The sequence below is a fragment of the Crassostrea angulata genome, chromosome 3, assembly GCF_025612915.1.
Source record: "Crassostrea angulata isolate pt1a10 chromosome 3, ASM2561291v2, whole genome shotgun sequence".
Taxonomy (NCBI): Eukaryota; Metazoa; Mollusca; class Bivalvia; order Ostreida; family Ostreidae; genus Magallana; species Magallana angulata.
Window position 1 is genome coordinate 53,205,318 of NC_069113.1, and position 18,262 is coordinate 53,223,579.

The 18,262-nt window shown below is 32.7% G+C and overlaps 1 protein-coding gene and 1 long non-coding RNA gene across 3 annotated transcripts; both read left to right on the forward strand.

The window, feature by feature from the left end:
* The first annotated feature begins 8,104 nt into the window (after positions 1-8,104).
* LOC128178305 (uncharacterized) lies at positions 8,105-13,062 on the forward strand. Of its 2 annotated transcripts, none has more exons than XR_008242937.1 (6): positions 8,105-8,334; positions 10,033-10,259; positions 11,185-11,290; positions 11,592-11,889; positions 12,337-12,442; positions 12,744-13,062. It is a non-coding gene; the product is annotated as an uncharacterized LOC128178305 (long non-coding RNA). The 2 variants fall into 2 exon arrangements; XR_008242936.1 differs by lacking the exon at positions 8,105-8,334 and adding an exon at positions 9,078-9,302.
* A 1,215-nt stretch (positions 13,063-14,277) lies between these two features.
* On the forward strand, positions 14,278-16,298 carry LOC128177002 (zinc transporter ZIP1-like). The gene is made up of 2 exons (XM_052843511.1): positions 14,278-14,359; positions 15,114-16,298. Exon 2 carries the CDS (start codon positions 15,143-15,145, stop codon positions 16,100-16,102), a length of 960 nt encoding a protein of 319 aa, XP_052699471.1. The 5' UTR covers positions 14,278-14,359; positions 15,114-15,142; the 3' UTR covers positions 16,103-16,298.
* Positions 16,299-18,262: the final 1,964 nt, after the last annotated feature.

Sequence of the window (18,262 nt, forward strand, 5' to 3'; positions counted from 1 at the left end):
GGTACAGAACGTAATCTCTTCCACGCACTGGTACAAAACCCAATCTCCTCCACACACTTGTTAAGAAGCCAGTCTCCACCACACTTTGGTACAGAACCTTATCCCCTCCACACACTGATACAAAACCTTATTTTCTCCACACATTTGTACAGAGCCCAGTCTCCTTCACATACTGGTACAAAAGCAAATCTCATCCACACACTTGAAAAAAACCCAGTCTCCTCCACACACTTGTGCAAAACCGAATCTCCTCCACACACTATCAAAGAACCCAAATCTCCTCCACACATTGGAACATAACTTAGTATCCTCCACACACTGGTACAGAACCTAGTCCCCTCCACATATTGGTACAAAACCTAATCTCCCCCACGCACTGGTACAAAACCCAACTTACTCCACACACTTGTACTTAACCCAATCTCCTCCACACACTAGTAAAAAACCCAAATCTCCTCTACACACTTGTACAGTACCCAATCTCTCACTCACACTGCTACAGAATCTAATTTCCCACACACACTTGTACAGAACTCAATCTCCTCCACGCACTGGTACAAAAGCAAATCTCATCCACACTCTGATTCAGTAACCAATCTCCTCCACATATTGGTTCAGTACCCAATCTCCTCCACACACTGGTACATAACCTAGTTTCTTCCACACACTGATACAGAACCTAATCTCTCCCACACACTTGTACAGAACCTAATCTCATCCACACACTTGTACAAAACCCAGTCTCCTCCACACACTGGTAAATAACCCAGTCTACTCAACACATTGGTACAGAACCTTATTCCCTCTACACACTTGTACAAAACCCAATCATCTCGGCACACAAGTACAAACCTAATCTCCCCTACACACCTGTACTAAACTTAATCATCTCGACACATTAGTTCAAAATCCAATCCCCTCTACACACTGGTTCAGAACCCAATCTCCTCTACACACTGGTACAGTACCCAATATCCTCCACACACTGGTACAAAACCCAATCTCCTCCACACACTAGTAAAGAACCCAAATCTCCTCTACACACTTGTACAGTACCCAATCTCTCACTCCCACTGCTACAGAATCTAATTTCCCACACACACTTGTACAGAACTCAATCTCCTCCACGCACTGGTACAAAAGCAAATCTCATCCACACTCTGATTCAGTAACCAATCTCCTCCACACATTGGTTCAGAACCCAATCTCTTCTACACACTTGTACTGTACCCAATCTCCTCCACACACTGGTACATAACCTTGTATATTCCACACACTGGTACAGAATCCATATATTATAGTCTGTTCCAAGATATTTTTGCCGCATATTTTCTTATATTATTCGATATTTGTAAATATCTATAGGTTTAGACGATGATCATTCATTAGAATGAAAAAATCCCAAGATTTCTCCTTTGAAACGTTTGTTTTCGTTCCTTTGAATTTTTACGAGGGAAAAATGACAATGTGTGAATGAAGGTATCTTGGAAATTTTCCCGTTCATCGATTTCAATTGCACTTTTTTCACAGGTCTGTGTATTTGTATTAAAAATTATCCAAATGTGCAGCATAAATATCTTGGGACAGACTATAGACAAATAATGCACATTTATAAGACATACAAGTTGGCACACCAACAACACATATCTATTTAACGCATCTATATGATTCATCTATATTGCACATCTATGTGACAACTACTAAGACACATTTCCAAATATCCAAAAGACAGTCTAGTACATTTGTTCGAAAAATTTATAGTTACAAGACATATTTGTGTCACATCTTTGCAGAAAATCTATTAGACATACATTAAGCTATATGACTAATTTGTAAGACATTTTTATAAGGCCTATCTAAAAGGAATTTCTAAAATAAAACAAATATTTTATAAGAAACATCTATGAAACATATTTATTAGGGATTTCTAAAAGTCCAATTTATAAGGCACATCCGTACGACAATTTTTTTTAAATATTCTTTCATGTTAAATACCGAATTCTGATTGGTTTAGACGCGGTATATAATCCGTTCTATTATGCTCAGCGTTTGCAACACTCTTGGAAACGGGTATCACAAGGAATTACAAGCGCGTAAATTATGTGCGTACGATTCGCCGTAGAATTCACGTCAAAATTTAAAAGCAGTTTTCTTCAAAATAAAGACATTCAGTATAATAAAATAAATAGTGCCTGTTTGGAAGGGCAACAGTTGAAACTGACACCGCTCGAAACCGCTTCGTGTCGGTTGACAATGGTTTTCTCGGGGATGTCATTTCAACTGTTACCCTCCCAAACAGACATGTCAAGTATCAGGGAATTGTAGACTAATAAAAAGATATGTTATTTGATCAGTAGTTCGGAAGACTCGTCCATTTCCTTTACTTCGTTTATAGCAATTTGGCGAGATTTGTTCAACCTCATTCGTCTCATTGAAGTTGATAGTTGAACAAGGTAGTCTGAACAATATAGCCCTATCACATATATATTTCAGAATTCCATTATTTGATTTAGTTTTTTTACATATTCAACATATAACAAATCAAAATAATTCTATACTTTTAATTTGCAAGTTACTTATGAACTCAATTAAACCTTTGTAGTATTTGTTCGATTCATTTTTTTATATTGTATATATTTACTCTCTAGCAATACATCTTACACCAATTGAAATACTCTCTGTGGTACGAACCTATTTTTGATAGAAAACTGTTGGCATTTGCTATAATCTATATGTATATTAAGGAATATAAGCAAATGAGATATTTTGGCGTTTTGAATTGTATTTTTTTAAGTTAACTTTTATGCTATTCCATACATAGAACATATTTAGCCAAACTGTTCCTTTAATATAATGATATAGTATAAATAAGATATATATTGACGTTGTAACTTTTTTTTTTTAGAGATTATGAGATCACTAGCCTACATATTACAAATTGAGCATTGTCAAAATTTACATTGCTTGTTTATGTTATCTTATTGGGGCCTGATCCCTTATTCACTTTGAAATATAATGTATAACACAAAAATGCATTTCTATTATCATACCAAGAGCATGCTACGATTTTTTAAAGTTCTTTTACTATATAGATAATTTCAAGTTGGTACCAAATTTTCTTTACCTTATCAACACATAGATGACGTTGGAAACAAACAGGTGCCTAAAAAGTAAAATAATGGGACGACGCTTGAAGAAAAAACACGTGACAGATAAAGTTCTTCTGAAAATTCCAATCGGTTGAGCTAGAATAGACATTCCCCCTTTTTATTTTATTTCATGTGAGAGTTTCTGAAAAAAAAACGTAATACACAATTGTACTTACTTCAAAAGAACAATTTTTTTGCTAAATTTTTTTTTGTAAAATGAATTTTCATACAATTTTGAATTGTGAATCTAATAGCATCACCAAAACATTATTTTTCCGACTGAGAGACTAAAATCCAGTTTAAATATTTTCTCTGTAAAGATTCGATAAGTAACAATTCATTACAAAAAACGCTATTCAAATGTCCATATCCCATTGAAACGGAGAGAAACTTAACCACATCACATTATAATTTTATATTCCATTTCAAAAAAATGAATTTCACGGCATGTGAATTACTTTTATACACAATTCTTTATAAATATCATTAATAAAAAAAAATCAAACATTTGATAGTCGTAGCATAGATAAATTTACTTTGCTTGATTCTCGTATTTATAAGGCACGTTTTTGCAGAAATCAAATATATCATTGATCACCCCCATCACCACCCCACCCCCCCCCCCCCCCCAAAAAAAAATTACCCACTTTGCATGTTATGTAAATAAGGCACAAAATAAAAAAAATCCCTTACATTTATAAAAAAATTGATTTTGATGTAAATAAAAAAAACAACTCTGGCTTCATTGGCATATGATTCTTGCTTGACGGTTTGTTGAATTGATTAAATATGCTAAAATATCTTACATGCTGAAATTAAATCTGTGCTAATTTTCTATTTTTACCATGGGCTCAACAGCCCTTGCTCAATTTAAAATGACCCGGTGTAAAACGGTTTACTGATTTAAAAATGTGGATTTGGATTCACATATCAGGACTCCTTAAGGTCGAGGAAACAGACCGTGGAGTTCGCCATTGTGTCACGTCATAGCTACCGACATTTTATGAAAAGCTTTATTAGAAAACAACTTATGTCAGCCAAAATTGTTAGACCTGACATACTTATCGAAGGTTTTAAGAGGGTTTCATTGTTGTTGGTAGTTTTAGGCTGTTTATATCTTCTTATAAAGAAGAGCTCTTTTTTTCTTCGACTTGATTTTTTTAAAAACTGGTCCTTTCGAGGGAGATTCTTAGAATTTCCATAGTGCCGATGATTGTAGCTTTTGATCCTACTGGTGATGTTTATTACATAATCTATATTCTCATAACTTTAGTTCTCGGTTTACCAATAAAACATATAATTTCAATTTGATCAACACTTTCTCATTGATGGATAAAAAAAATGATAAATCTCATCTCGTGATCATACACATTTATTTACTGGTCCCAGTTCTTTGATTTCAAAAGGCAGTTTAACTTGTGATCTTAAATTAAGTAATTATAATGACCTTGTAAATAGCCATTATCAATTATGTGTTGACCTTGACATTACCAACATGAATATAATCTTAACAAACCAAAATTTTATATTTTTAGTTGTAAATTGAAAAGTTTGACCAACAACACTGAACTTAACATTGTATTTCAGACATAGAATTCATATAAAACAATCCACTAGCATTTTATACCGTGCCTAACTGATGAAAAATTCTTTTAAACGGAGTTAAGGAATCGAAATGAACAATACATTACACATCGAATCCATTTGAAATAGAACACAAACTATTGCCTAAGCATCGTTTAACTTACTAATATTACAAAAAACATGCAATGACCTCGTGACCTATCAAAAGCTTTGTCTCAGGTATTTAAAGGGTTGTTAAACGAAGGTCAAATCTGGGAATGGCCATAAACAAAGATGTAAAGAAGATCAATCTGACATTTTTATACAGTATATCAGTTATAAAAATTGTAATAGTTAACTTTCATCATCGGAAACATTCATCTGATGTGATCCCCCGTTTTGAATTGTACTTAAGCTGTATCCTACTCTGCTATGGACCACATCATGCACCCATGATAAATATGACCGTGGCTGCCTTTGAAAATTCCAGGCCATCAAAAGTACAGAAAGGTGATTTTCCAACAAAGATCGAAGCAGGGGTGAATTTATACAGCAGCATTTTTCATATGAACTACTTCGAATGTATACCTACAATATCACAGCGAACATCAGTAAGCAAGCGGATGAAAATTTATATAATGTTAAATTGAATTGAATTGAATTGAACATATATTATTGACTAAATCAAATGGATTAGACACAAGTTCTAAATAACTTATGTAGTCTTCTCCTAAATATTGTTCAAACTGTAGCTATTGTGTTAAGTTTACATTTAAATGTTACGCTTGTAATTTTGGCGAATTTTCAGTTATTCACTTTACTTGTATTACCTTTTGACACTTAAATGTTATGATGACCTGGTATTAACTGCAAAAATATACGTGAACGTTTCTTTTGAAAAGACAACAATATGTTAATCATTTCAAAGCTGTTCATATATTGCTACTAGATGTTATATGACCTTTACTCATAACAGAACAAGATTAGATACACAGTCAATCCGGATATAAGTTTTATCTTTTAGATTTTGTTTGCGCTACAAAATCACACAGACTTTGACTTTTTCATTACCGGACATAACCCGAACCATGGGATCACAGTTATGTTAATGGGTACAATAATGGTGTTTCTCTAACTTTTGTTACAACGTGCTGAACAAGTGTAATAATTCTTTTACTGTTGTCTGAATTGAATGAATTAAACAACGAAATGCTTTCTTTGGTGGTTCATGCAGGATTGAAAGTAGCAACCTTACAGGAAAACAATCACAACCCTCGTTAGCGGATTTTGTTATTTGTTTTCAGCAATGATCGCTACCCTTATACCACCCAAGAATCATCAAAGAAAGCATTTTGTTGTTGATATTAATATTTTACCTTTTAAACATGATGAAATGATCGTAAAGAGTTAAGTTAATGAATTTTTGGTGATGTCTACAGTATGTTAAAAAAGGGGGGGGGGGGTAGTGGTCCAAGTCCTCTTTTATGGGAATTTGAGTCTGAAGTTATCTTGATTACCGGTATTTTGTGCATTCTGTAATTTTTCTTAGGTTGCTTAAGATGTCGACTGATCGATAAACTGGTTAGAACTGGATCGTGTAGATTTTACTCCTGTCAGGTCCCGTAAAACTGTGAAGTACTGAACTATCAATTTCCGTAAGAAATAGAAAGAATTTTAATTAGTGGATTTAAATTTAGTATTTTTACATGCATTTTTATTGCTTTTAGATTTCAGTTATAGTTTCTTTATAGAATTTCAGTTTCGGTTTTGATAAAGCACCTTTCGAGATCTTTACTGAATATTGTTTTATCATTTTACCATAAATGATATTTGTAAAATAATCATGAGTTGTCTTCCGAGTGTTGGTCAATATTCTTGACCCACCCTGTGTTCACGCGTTACTTTACCTTCGATTCTTTTATAACCTATAACAGTAAGAGAATTTTTACTTTTAGTTTAGTGGTCGCCCGCTTTGTCAAGTGGATTTTTTCTGGACACCCAAACACTAATGACCTCCATTGGCATTGGTTTGGGAGGGCAACAGTTGAAATTGACACTGCTCGAAAACCATTGTCAAACTCCGCTTTGCGTCGGTTGTCAATGGTTTTCTGGGGATGTCATTTCAACTGTTGCCCTCCCAAACAGACATGTAAAATAACAGGGAATTGTAGATTAATCAAAAGATGTATTATTTGATCAGTAGTTCGGAAGACTCGTCCATTTCCATCACTTTTTTATAGCAATTTAGCGAGATTATCTCAACCTCATTTGTCTCATGAAGATGATAGTTGAACAAGGTAGTCTGAACAATGTAGTCCTATCATATATATATATATATATATATATATATATATTTAAAATTCCATTCTTAGCTTTTTTACATATTCAACAAATCAAATAATTTTATACTTTTAATTTGCAAGTTACTAATGAACTTGATTAAACCTTTATAGTATTTGTTCGATTCATTTTTTTATATTGTATATATTTACTCTCTAGCAATACATCTTACACCAAAATGCTCTCTGTGGTACAAACCTATTTTTGATAGAAAACTTTTGGCATTTGCTATAATCTATATGTATATAAAGGAATATAAGCAAATGAGATATTTTGGCGTTTTGAATTGTATTTTTTAAGTTAACTTTTATGCTATTCCATACATAGAAAATATTTAGCAAAACTGTTCCTTTAATATAATGAGATTGTAAATAAGATATTGAAGTTGTAACACTTTCAGAGATCATGATATCCCAAGCCTACAGATCACAAATTGAGCATTGTCAAAATTTGCATTTCTAGTTTATGTTATCTTATTGGGGCCTGATCCCTTATTCACGTTGAAATATAATGTATAACACATGAAAGCATTTCTATTATCATACTAAAAGCATGCTACGATTGTTTACAGTACATTTCTAATTTGATATCAACTACTGACAGCGGATTTTCACTATATAGAAGATGATTTCAATCTGATAACAAATCTTCTTGACCCTATCAACACATAAATGACCTTAGAAACATAAAGGTGTTTAAAAATGTAAAATAATGGGAAGACATTTGAAGAAAAAACACGTGACAAATAAAGTTTTTTTGAAAATTCTAATCGGTTCAGCTAGAATAGACATTCCCCCTTTTCGTTTTATCTTATTTGAGAGTTTCTGAAAAAAAAACAAAACGTTATACACAATTTTACTTTCTTCAGTAGAACAAATTTTATGCTAAAATGTTCAAATTGGTTTTTTTTTGTGTGTAGTGAATTTTCAAACAATGTTGAATTGCAAATCTAACAGCATCACCAAGACATTATTTTTCCGACTGAGAGAATAAAATCCAGTTTAAATATTTTCTCTGTAGAGATTCGAAAAGTATCAAATATCGATATCCCTTTGAAACGGAGAGAAACTTAACAACATCACATTATAATTTTATATTCCCTCTGAATTTAATTACGACTATAAAAGTTTATATGGATTTATTTCTTTCGCCGTTAACTTAAGTAAATCGTCAACTACACGTTTGAAGATATTTAAAATTTGTTTAGTGACAAACGTGTTTCATCATTTAAAGCTTTTGAGTTTCAAGATTTAACAGCAGGGATTAAAGAAGAATACCCCATGTAAGTGGTTTCAAATTAGACTATATTAATTGTACATTGCCTGTTTAAATTCAAATACATGGATTTTTTCCTGGTGGAAAGGAAAGAAATTATTTCAATCTTTTTTTAAAGTTTGCTGATCCACATAGTCTACCATAGCTGTTATTAAGAATTAAGTCAATAATTCATTAGGGATTTCATCATTAATACTTTTTGTATAAAAAAAATGAATTTCACGACGTGTGATCTTATTTTACCCATAATTCTTTATACATATCATTAATAAAAAAAGTCAAACATTTGATAGACGTAGCATAGTTAATTGTACATCTGCTAGATTCTCGTATTTATAAGGCGCGTTTTTGCAACAAATTAAATACCTCATTGATATATCCCCCTCCCCCCAAAAAACCCACTTTGCATGTTATGTAAATAGTTTACGAAATAAAAAAAAATACCCATAAATTTTAATAATTGGTTTTGATGTTTTAAAAAACCCTCTTACTTCATATGCATATGATTCTTGCTTGACGGTTTGTTGAATTGATTCAATTTGCTAAAATATCTTACATGCTGAAATTAAATCTGTGCTAATTTTCTATTTATACCTTGGGCTCAACAGCCCTGGCTCAATTTAAAATGACCCGGTGTAAAACAGTTTACTGATTGAAGAATGTGGATTTGGATCCACATATCAGGACTCCTTAAGGTCGAGGAAACAGACCGTGGAGTTCGCCATTGTGTCACGTCATAGCTACCGACATTTTATGACAAAGCTTTATTGGAAAACAACGTGTGTCAGCCAAGATTGCTAGACCTGACATACTTATCGAAGGTTTTAAGAGGGTTTCATGGTTGTTGGTAGTTTTAGGCTGTTTATATCTTCATATAAAGAAGAGCTTTTTTTTCTTCGGCTTGAATACTGGTCCTTTCGAGGGAGATTCTTAGAATTTCCGTAGTGCCTATGATTGTAGCTGTTGATCCCACAGGTGATGTATATTACATAATCTATATTATCATAGCTTTAGTTCTCGGTTTACCAATAAAACATATGATTTTATTATGATCAACACTTTCTCATTGATGGATAAAAAAGGTGAAAAAAAATCTGATATTTTAAATCTCATCTCGTGATCATACACACCAGTTCTTTGATTTCAAAAGGCAGTTTAACTTGTAATCTTAAATTTAGTAATTATAATGACCTTGTCTTCGAAACAGGTAAATAGCCATTGCCCATTATGTGTTGACCTTGACATTACCAACATGAATATAATTTTTAACAAAACAATTTATATATTTAGTTGTAAATTGAAAAGTTTGAACAACAAGACTGAACTTAACATTGTATTTCAGACATAGAATTCTTATATAACAATCCACTAGCATTTTATACCGTGCCTAACTGATGAAAAATTCTTTTAAACGGAGTTAAGGAATCGAAATGAACAATACATTACACATCGAATCCATTTGAAATAGAACACAAACTATTGCCTAAGCATCGTTTAACTTACTAATATTACAATAAACAATGACCTCGTTCTATCAAAAGCTGAAGATTAATCTTTGTCACAGTTATTTAAAGGGTTGTTAAACGAAGGTTAAAATGGGAGTGGTCTTAAACAAAGATGTAAAGAAGATCAAGCTGACATTTTTATACAGTATATCAGTTACAAAAATTATAGTAGTTAACTTTCATCATCGGAAACATTACAGGGAGGCATTCATCCGATGTGATCCCCCATTTTGAACTGTACCTAAGCTGTATCCTACTCTGCTATGGACCACATCATGCACACATGATAATTTCTAGGCCATCAAAAGTACACGCAAGGTGATTTTCCAACAAAGATCGAAGCAGGGGTGAATTTATACAGCAGCATTTTTCATCTGAACTACTTCGAACGTATACCTACAATATCGCAGCGAACATCAGTAAGCGAGTGGGTAAAAATTTATATACGAGTATTGTTGAATTGAATCAAACATATTTAATTGATTAATTCAAATGGATTAGACACAAGTTTTAAATAACTTAGGTAGTCTTCTTCTAAATATTGTTTAAAGTGTAGTTATTGTGTTTACATTTAAATGTTACGCTTGTAATTTTGGAGAATGTTTAGTTATATTCACTTTACTTGTCTTACATTTTGACACAAAAATGTTATGGTGACCTGGTATTAACTGCAAAATTATACGTAAACGTTTCTTTTGAAAAGAAAAAAAATATGTTAATCATTTCAAAGCTATTTATATATATTGCCACTAGATGTTATACGGTCTTTTCTCATAATAGAACAAGATAACATACACAGTAAATCCGGATATAAGTTTTATCATTTAGATTTTGTTTGCGCTACAAAAACACACAGACTTTGACTTTTTCTTTACCGGACATAACCCGACACCATGGGGTTACAGTAATGTTATTGGGTACAATAATGGTGTTTCTCTAACTTTTGTTACAAAGTGCTGAACCAGTGTAACAATTCTTTTAATGTTATCTGAATTTAATTAATTAAACAACGAAATGCTTTCTTTGGTGGTTCATGCGGGATTGAAAGTAGCGACCTTACAGGAAAAAATACATAACCCTTGTTAGCGGATTATATTATTTGTTTTCAGCAATGATCGCTACCCTTATACCAACCATGAATCATCAAAGAAAGCATTTTGTTGTTCATATTTATATTTTTCCTTTTAAACATGATGAAATGATCGTAAAGCGTTAAGTTGATGAATTTTTGGTGATGTCTACAGCATGTTAAAAACAAAAGGGGGGGGGGGTGGTCCAAGTCCTCTTTTATTTGAATTTGAGTCTGGTTATATTGATTACCGGTATTTTGTGCATTCTGTAATTTTTCTTAGGTTGCTGAAGATGTCGACTGATCGATAAACTGGTTAGAATTGGATCGTGTAGATTTTACTCCTGTCAGGTCCCGTAGAACTGTGAAGTACTGAACTATCAATTTCCGTAAGAAATAGAAAGAATCATAATTAGTGAATTTAAATTTAGTATTTTTACATGCATTTTTATTGCTATTTAGATTTCAGTTATAGTTTCTTTATAGAATTTCAGTTTCGGTTTTGATAAAGCACCTTTCGAGATCTTTACTGAATATTGTTTTATCATTTTACCATAAATGATATTTGTAAAATAATTTTGTGTTGTCTACCGAGTGTTGGTCAATATTCTTGACCCACCCTGTGTTCACACGTTACTTTACCTTCGATTCTTTTATAACCTATAACAGTAAGAGAATTTTTACTTTTAGTTTAGTGGTCGCCCGCTTGGTCAAGTGGATTTTTTCTGGACACCCGAACACTAATGACCTCCATCGGGATTGCGCTAAGACCCATGCCAACGAGAGATATTTGTTAAAGTCGTCAGAACTTGTTTATCAATCGTTGTGAATAAATAAAGTTTAGCTTTTCTGTTTTCTTTTCGGCAGCAATTGGAAAAAAATGTTTTAGGAAACAATTGGGATTGTTTGCGCTACAAAATCACACAGACTTTGACTTTTTCATTACCGGACATAACCCGACACCATGGGGTCACAGTTATGTTAATGGGTACAATAATGGTGTTTCTCTAACTTTTGTTACAAAGTGCTGAACAAGTGTAATAATTCTTTTAATGTTGTCTGAATTGAATTAATTAAACAACGAAATGCTTTCTTTGGTGGTTCATGCGGGATTGAAAGTAGCGACCTTACAGGAAAACATACACAACCCTTGTTAGCGGATTTTATTATTTGTTTTCAGCAATGATCGCTACCCTTATACCACCCAAGAATCATCAAAGAAAGCATTTTTTTGTTCATCTCTATATTTTTTTTCTTTTAAACATGATGAAGGATCGTAAAGAGTTAAATTAATGAATTTTTGGTGATGTCTACAGCATGTTAAAAAAAGGGGGAGGGGGGGAGGGAGGGGGTGGTCCAAGTCCTCTTTTATGGGAATTTGAGTCTGAAGTTATCTTGATTACCGGTATTTTGTGCATTCTGTAATTTTTCATAGGTTGCTGAAGATGTCGACTGATCGATAAACTGGTTAGAATTGGATCGTGTAGATTTTACTCCTGTCAGGTCCCGTAGAACTGTGAAGTACTGAACTATCAATTTCCGTAAGAAATAGAAAGCATTATAATTAGTGAACTTAAATTTAGTATTTTTACACGCATTTTTATTGCTATTTAGATTTCAGTTATAGTTTCTTTATAGAATTTCAGTTTCGGTTTTGATAAAGCACCTTTCGAGATCTTTACTGAATATTGTTTTAACATTTTACCATAAATGATATTTGTAAAATGATTATGTGTTGTCTACCGAGTGTTGGTCAATATTCTTGACCCACCCTGTGTTCACACGTTACTTTACCTTCGATTCTTTTATAACCTATAACAGTAAGAGAATTTTTACTTTTAGTTTAGTGGTCGCCCGCTTGGTCAAGTGGATTTTTTCTGGACACCCGAACACTAATGACCTCCATCGGGATTGCGCTAAGACCCATGCCAACGAGAGATATTTGTTAAAGTCGTCAGAACTTGTTTATCAATCATTGTGAAATAAATTAAGTTTAGTTTTTCTGTTTTGTTTTCGGCAAAATTTGGAAAAATATGTTTTTGGGAACAATTGGGATTTTTATCCAAACAATATTAGCAAACAAGTTTGATGTAATTTTATTATACGGACATGTTGCACGCTAATGTTCACACGAATGAGTATTCAATGCTTTGTCTGACCCCAAATAGTTTTGTTGGCCAAATGACACCACATTGTTTACTTTGATTAAAGTTAATAATGGTACTATATATATATATATATATATATATATATATATATATATATATATATATATATATATATATATATATATATATATATATATATATATATATATATATATATATATTAAATTGGAGACCTATCAGATGGTTTATTTAAATAAACTTAACTACGACATCCGGGCTAGTGCAACTTTTGTCCTCTAGATTAATGTCCATTATCAGTCCGAATGTGTCATTAGTTCAAAATCTCTACCCAATAGTCATTTAGGTACAATATCAAAAGCCACTAGAACTAGTTCGTCTATTTTGTCAAACACATTTTTAATTCAGGTAAATATATCATAGAATGCCATGATTACGGATATAAAATATTTCAAATTAAAAAAACAGACAATATTCCAGCAATTGACAATTTGTTGTCCACTAACCATGAAGAACACTTTTCAAGAACAATGCCCAGGTTTTTTGCAATAAAATCAGGATCTCTGTGTGCACAGAAATAGCACTTTATACATCATTAACACACCCAATATATCATACGACTAACGTTCGATGCATTTTTGTACAAATTTTGGCAAGGGCAGGTGTTGGGTTGAGATGGTCGTTTCGCTTTACAATCACGTACATTAAGAGGGAGTCATATATGTTGGATTTGTCAACATTGTTCGAGATCACATTCAATCTTTTAATAGACGTTTGCACCAATAAACGGCTTTGGATTGTTCCGGGATTTAATTCTAGGCGGGCTCCAACACGAAACATGGATTCACATGTTTAAAAACAGGTCAATAGCAAGGACTTCACATTTTGTTATACGATTTTCTTCACATAGAATGCTTATATTCATATAAATTGTATTTTTCCATAGATCCCTTTTTACGAAATGTAAAGGTTTTATTATTTAATAAGTGCGTATTTTAAAATATCTTTTTATTTTTGTTCTCCCTTTCCTTCTCAAGCAATATTTTCTAATTTGAAATAAAAAAAACCCTTTACAAATGTATTGATGGCTTCAGGTTTCAGCTTATCATAATTTCAGATATGTTTCGTGTTTGTTTGCACGGATGTTAAAAATTTTGGAAAATAAAAAACACAACGTCATTGTAGTTAAATATGTAAATTCTAAAGGTACATGTAGTTTGGATGAAATGCGCATGTCTTTTTGAGGTAATTTATTTAAATACCAGACTTGCTGAGGGCGCGGCATTCAAGACCAGCTGATCCTTAATGGTGGGAGGTGAATCTTATATACAAGTAAGTGTCTTTTCGGAATCTAACTTTGTTGGTTTAACTTTTACAGCATATGTTTTTGATTAACTTCATCGCTCAATATTTGAACGTGAATATAAAAGCAAAATTTTAAATATACATACTTTAATTGTATCATTTCATGTTAATTTTGTAAAAATGGAGATTTTGTATAACTGATTTTGTTTGTTGATACTGTTGCTATCAGTAAGGTTACACCATTCTTGTTAAGTAGTATATCATAATTGTATTGCTTATCATAGAGATATGAAATTTGTGGGTTTATAAGTCAAAGTATTTAAAGTCAAATTCTAAATTGGTGAAATGTGATGATTTAAGATATAGAAATTGATATGTTAGATTAATATTAAGATTTAAAATGGTAAAAAAAGTAATTCACACAAATAGACATAACAGAAATTCTAACCATCATTTATGCTTGTCTTCAATTTTTAAATTTCAAATTCAAAAAATAATAAGAAAAAACATTTTCCTATGCACAAACACAATTATGAAAAAACGGGTTTTGTGTTATTTATTAGATGTTAAAATATGTTAGCATGATTTGTTGTTTTTTTTTATAAGTTTTTTTTTTTCTTAAACTTGTTTAATTGTACACTTCAATGAATAACTCCTGTAAGAAAAACCTTTTATGAGATGTGTTATTTAAATTCAGGGATAATTTTAGAATTCAAAAAAAAAAAATACATGAACATGATTACACTGTAGGAATATCAGAATTACTTTTTTTTTATTTCAGATAACTTTTTCCCACCGTAAGATTTGATCATGGCGTCGGCGGCGAGGATTACGGGGATATTTATCCTGTTTTTCATCACTTTCCTAATAGGCCTTATACCGTTTGCCTTGTTGAGGATATTTGAGAAGAAATTGTCGAAAGAAAATATAAAGAAGTGGATTGGGATCCTAAACTGCTTTACAGGTGGGGTTTTCCTAGGAACAGCCATCTTGCATTTGTTACCTGAATCTCGAGAACTGCTAACAGAGTCTATATCGTTCGAATATCCTGTGACAGAGGCCATCGTGGGTTGCGGGTTTCTTCTAACGCTTACGTTAGAACATCTTGTCAGTTACTACGGCTTTGGAAATTTTCATATGCACGATCATGGCCATGATAATAAAATTGAGCTAAATGACGCCAAGGACCTAGAAATGGCTGGGTCAAATAAAACAGAGGACACGGATAAAAAGGGCAACGCAGATAAATCGACAGAAGAAGTTATAATAGAGCAGCCTAATTTGAAATTCCTTGTTTTCCGCTCCTTTCTGCTGTTACTAGCTCTCTCTTTTCACATGATATTTGAGGGTTTGGCCGTTGGCTTGCAAAAAGAGGAGGAGGACGCTTGGATTTTGCTTGGAGTTCTCTCTCTTCACAAAATCGCTGTTGCTTTCAGCGTGGGCTTCCAACTAGAAGAAAATCTGAGAAAATTCAAATACGTAATATTATCTTTATTCTTGTTGTCTATTGTCGCGCCAATAGGAGTCGTGATCGGTTACATAGTAACAGAAGTTGGAGATGACGCGCATGGGCAAGATGTAGCTTCCGGTGTCTTGCAGAGTCTTTCCGTCGGTTGTTTCCTATATGTGACATTTTTTGAAATCCTAAATCATGAAATACACATAACCAAAGAGAGGAGTCACTGGAAGGTCTTTTTCACAATAATCGGGTTTGCTATTGTTGTTGGGATTCAGTTTGTGAAGCACGACCACGAAGGTCACGACCATTAGCCAATCCGATCAGAGATTTAAAAGATTGTCTCGTGAATCCAGTGACAATTAATGACACTCTATTTTTGCGTGCTTGATTAATCTAGTGTTATATATTTATGATTATCGTTATTTTGTCCTTTGTCATATTGTAATCACAGTTCATCAATGAATTACATGAATAAAAAACAATATTGTTGGATTGTTGTGCACTGAAGTGCATCGAATTCATTTTATGATTTTTTGGGGGATTTTGCTGTGTCTTGTAGGTTATTGAGAGAGAGAGAGAGAGAGAGAGAGAGAGAGAGAGAGAGAGTGCCTTCAAGACATTTTGTCAATCAAATCTATAGTAAAAAGCAGCACATATATATTCACATTTGAACACAATATGTTGTATCTATGCCCATAAATAAATCTCTAAACAGAGCCTGGAGGAAAGCATCTACAGATTTTTAAGTTTCCTAATATTGCAGGGTCTCTATAGACCTGTCGTTTTTAGTCAGGTTATTAATTTTCAAAACCCCTTTTCCTTCTTCTTGAGCACATACTGAACTCAGGGATCAATACATAGTCAGCCCAGTTAATTTCTATATATTCGGTCTGCACCGATCTTTTGAATGTTAGGTAATATTAACATTTTCTTCCTTTATAAAAAGGCAGTTTTTAAATCTGATTGCTTGCAAAGCATTATTTTTTTAACGTGCATTCATTCCAGCGCATTCATTGCGGTGCATTTATTACTGACTTTCAGTCGACCAGCTCTTGGCTTGAATTTTCTACGATCAAGGTCATAACTCGAGTTCCGATGATGAAGAGTGACAATGAAGCTTCAATAAAGAAAACAAACTTGACTGATATTGCAATGTGATTTGGTTGACTTTTTTTTTTGAAAACCATTACTTCGTAAAATATGTTTCACGTAAATAAAATAAATAAGGAAAAGCGCTTGAAATACACAGTGCAGTGGTCGCCACAGTATGTTTCGTTTGTTTGTTTGTTGTTGTTTTTTTTTTTGGATTCAGTTAAAAATAAAATTCGGATAATAAAAGAATTTGAACATCGTAGCTAAAGGGAGAATGTCCACCTTACATTCAACATGTATCCATATCTATGTATCTAATGTTGACAAAAGTCTTAGTTCTCCAAGGTTTGTTGCGTGGTCGTGTCTTGGCTTACAGACCGGTCAACATGACACGAGGGGTAAAGTCCATATCCGTTCAATTTTTGTAAGCTTGACTATAGTGTTCAGGTGGCTCTATACACCACTTTTTGATGACGCAGTACGCCAAAACATGCAATTCCTGTACTGGCTCATTTAAACTGAGGCGAATTGTATGGGGACCGCTCTTTGGAAAAATTTGTTAAATGAATTAATTGGAAAATTCATTACTTACAAGTAATGTGGTATGTGACACCTTCACGCTATGTTGTATTATTTATCGAAACATTTAAAAATATTTTCCCCTAAAACTTCAGTTAAAAACTAAAATAATGTAGAACAAAAAATATTCTATTTATTAGCCATAAACACATGACAAAGCAAATTTCTGTCTTAACAGGTCGTCACAAATTAGAAAAAAATCTTATTTTGCCAAAAATTATTTTAAAAAAATGACTAAATGCATTAAAAATGCCATGAACTCATGTTTGTAAAATCATTTACGGTGGATTTCCACAAGAAAAGAAATCATAAAAGAAATATGCTTTTGAACGAAAATGATTTATATAAATTGATAATGGAGATCAATGTATAACACATTTCAACCGGCTTCAATTGCATGTAATGTGCTTGTAAACAAACATGACGTAAAAAAAGAATACGTTAAATAGGTATGTTTATCAAAAAACAATATGACCTCTTAGAACATCAGTGCGAGAAAAAACCCAAACCTAAATGCTTATATTGTAAATTTCGTTTCTGGCATAGCCCAATGTTCCAGAAAAGAAGTAAATTAGCTGCATACACAAAAATAGGAAAAGGCAGTTGCTAAGCGATACAGTTTGTGTCATGTTTGGATAATTCAAATATCCCGAGTTGTTCTTAACGTGTAAATTGTCAAACTACTACTTATGAGAAAAGAAGAAAACTTTTTATCAAGTAAGCTGAGAATGCATTGGGTTCTCTTTTAGATATGTCGCAGCTATTGAGCTAAACAAGATTAATCCAATTATTTATTGTAT

Coding starts and splice junctions, on each gene's coding strand:
- LOC128177002 (XM_052843511.1), top strand. CDS start 15,143: ATGGCGTCGGCGGCGAGGATTACGGGGATATTTATCCTGTTTTTCATC.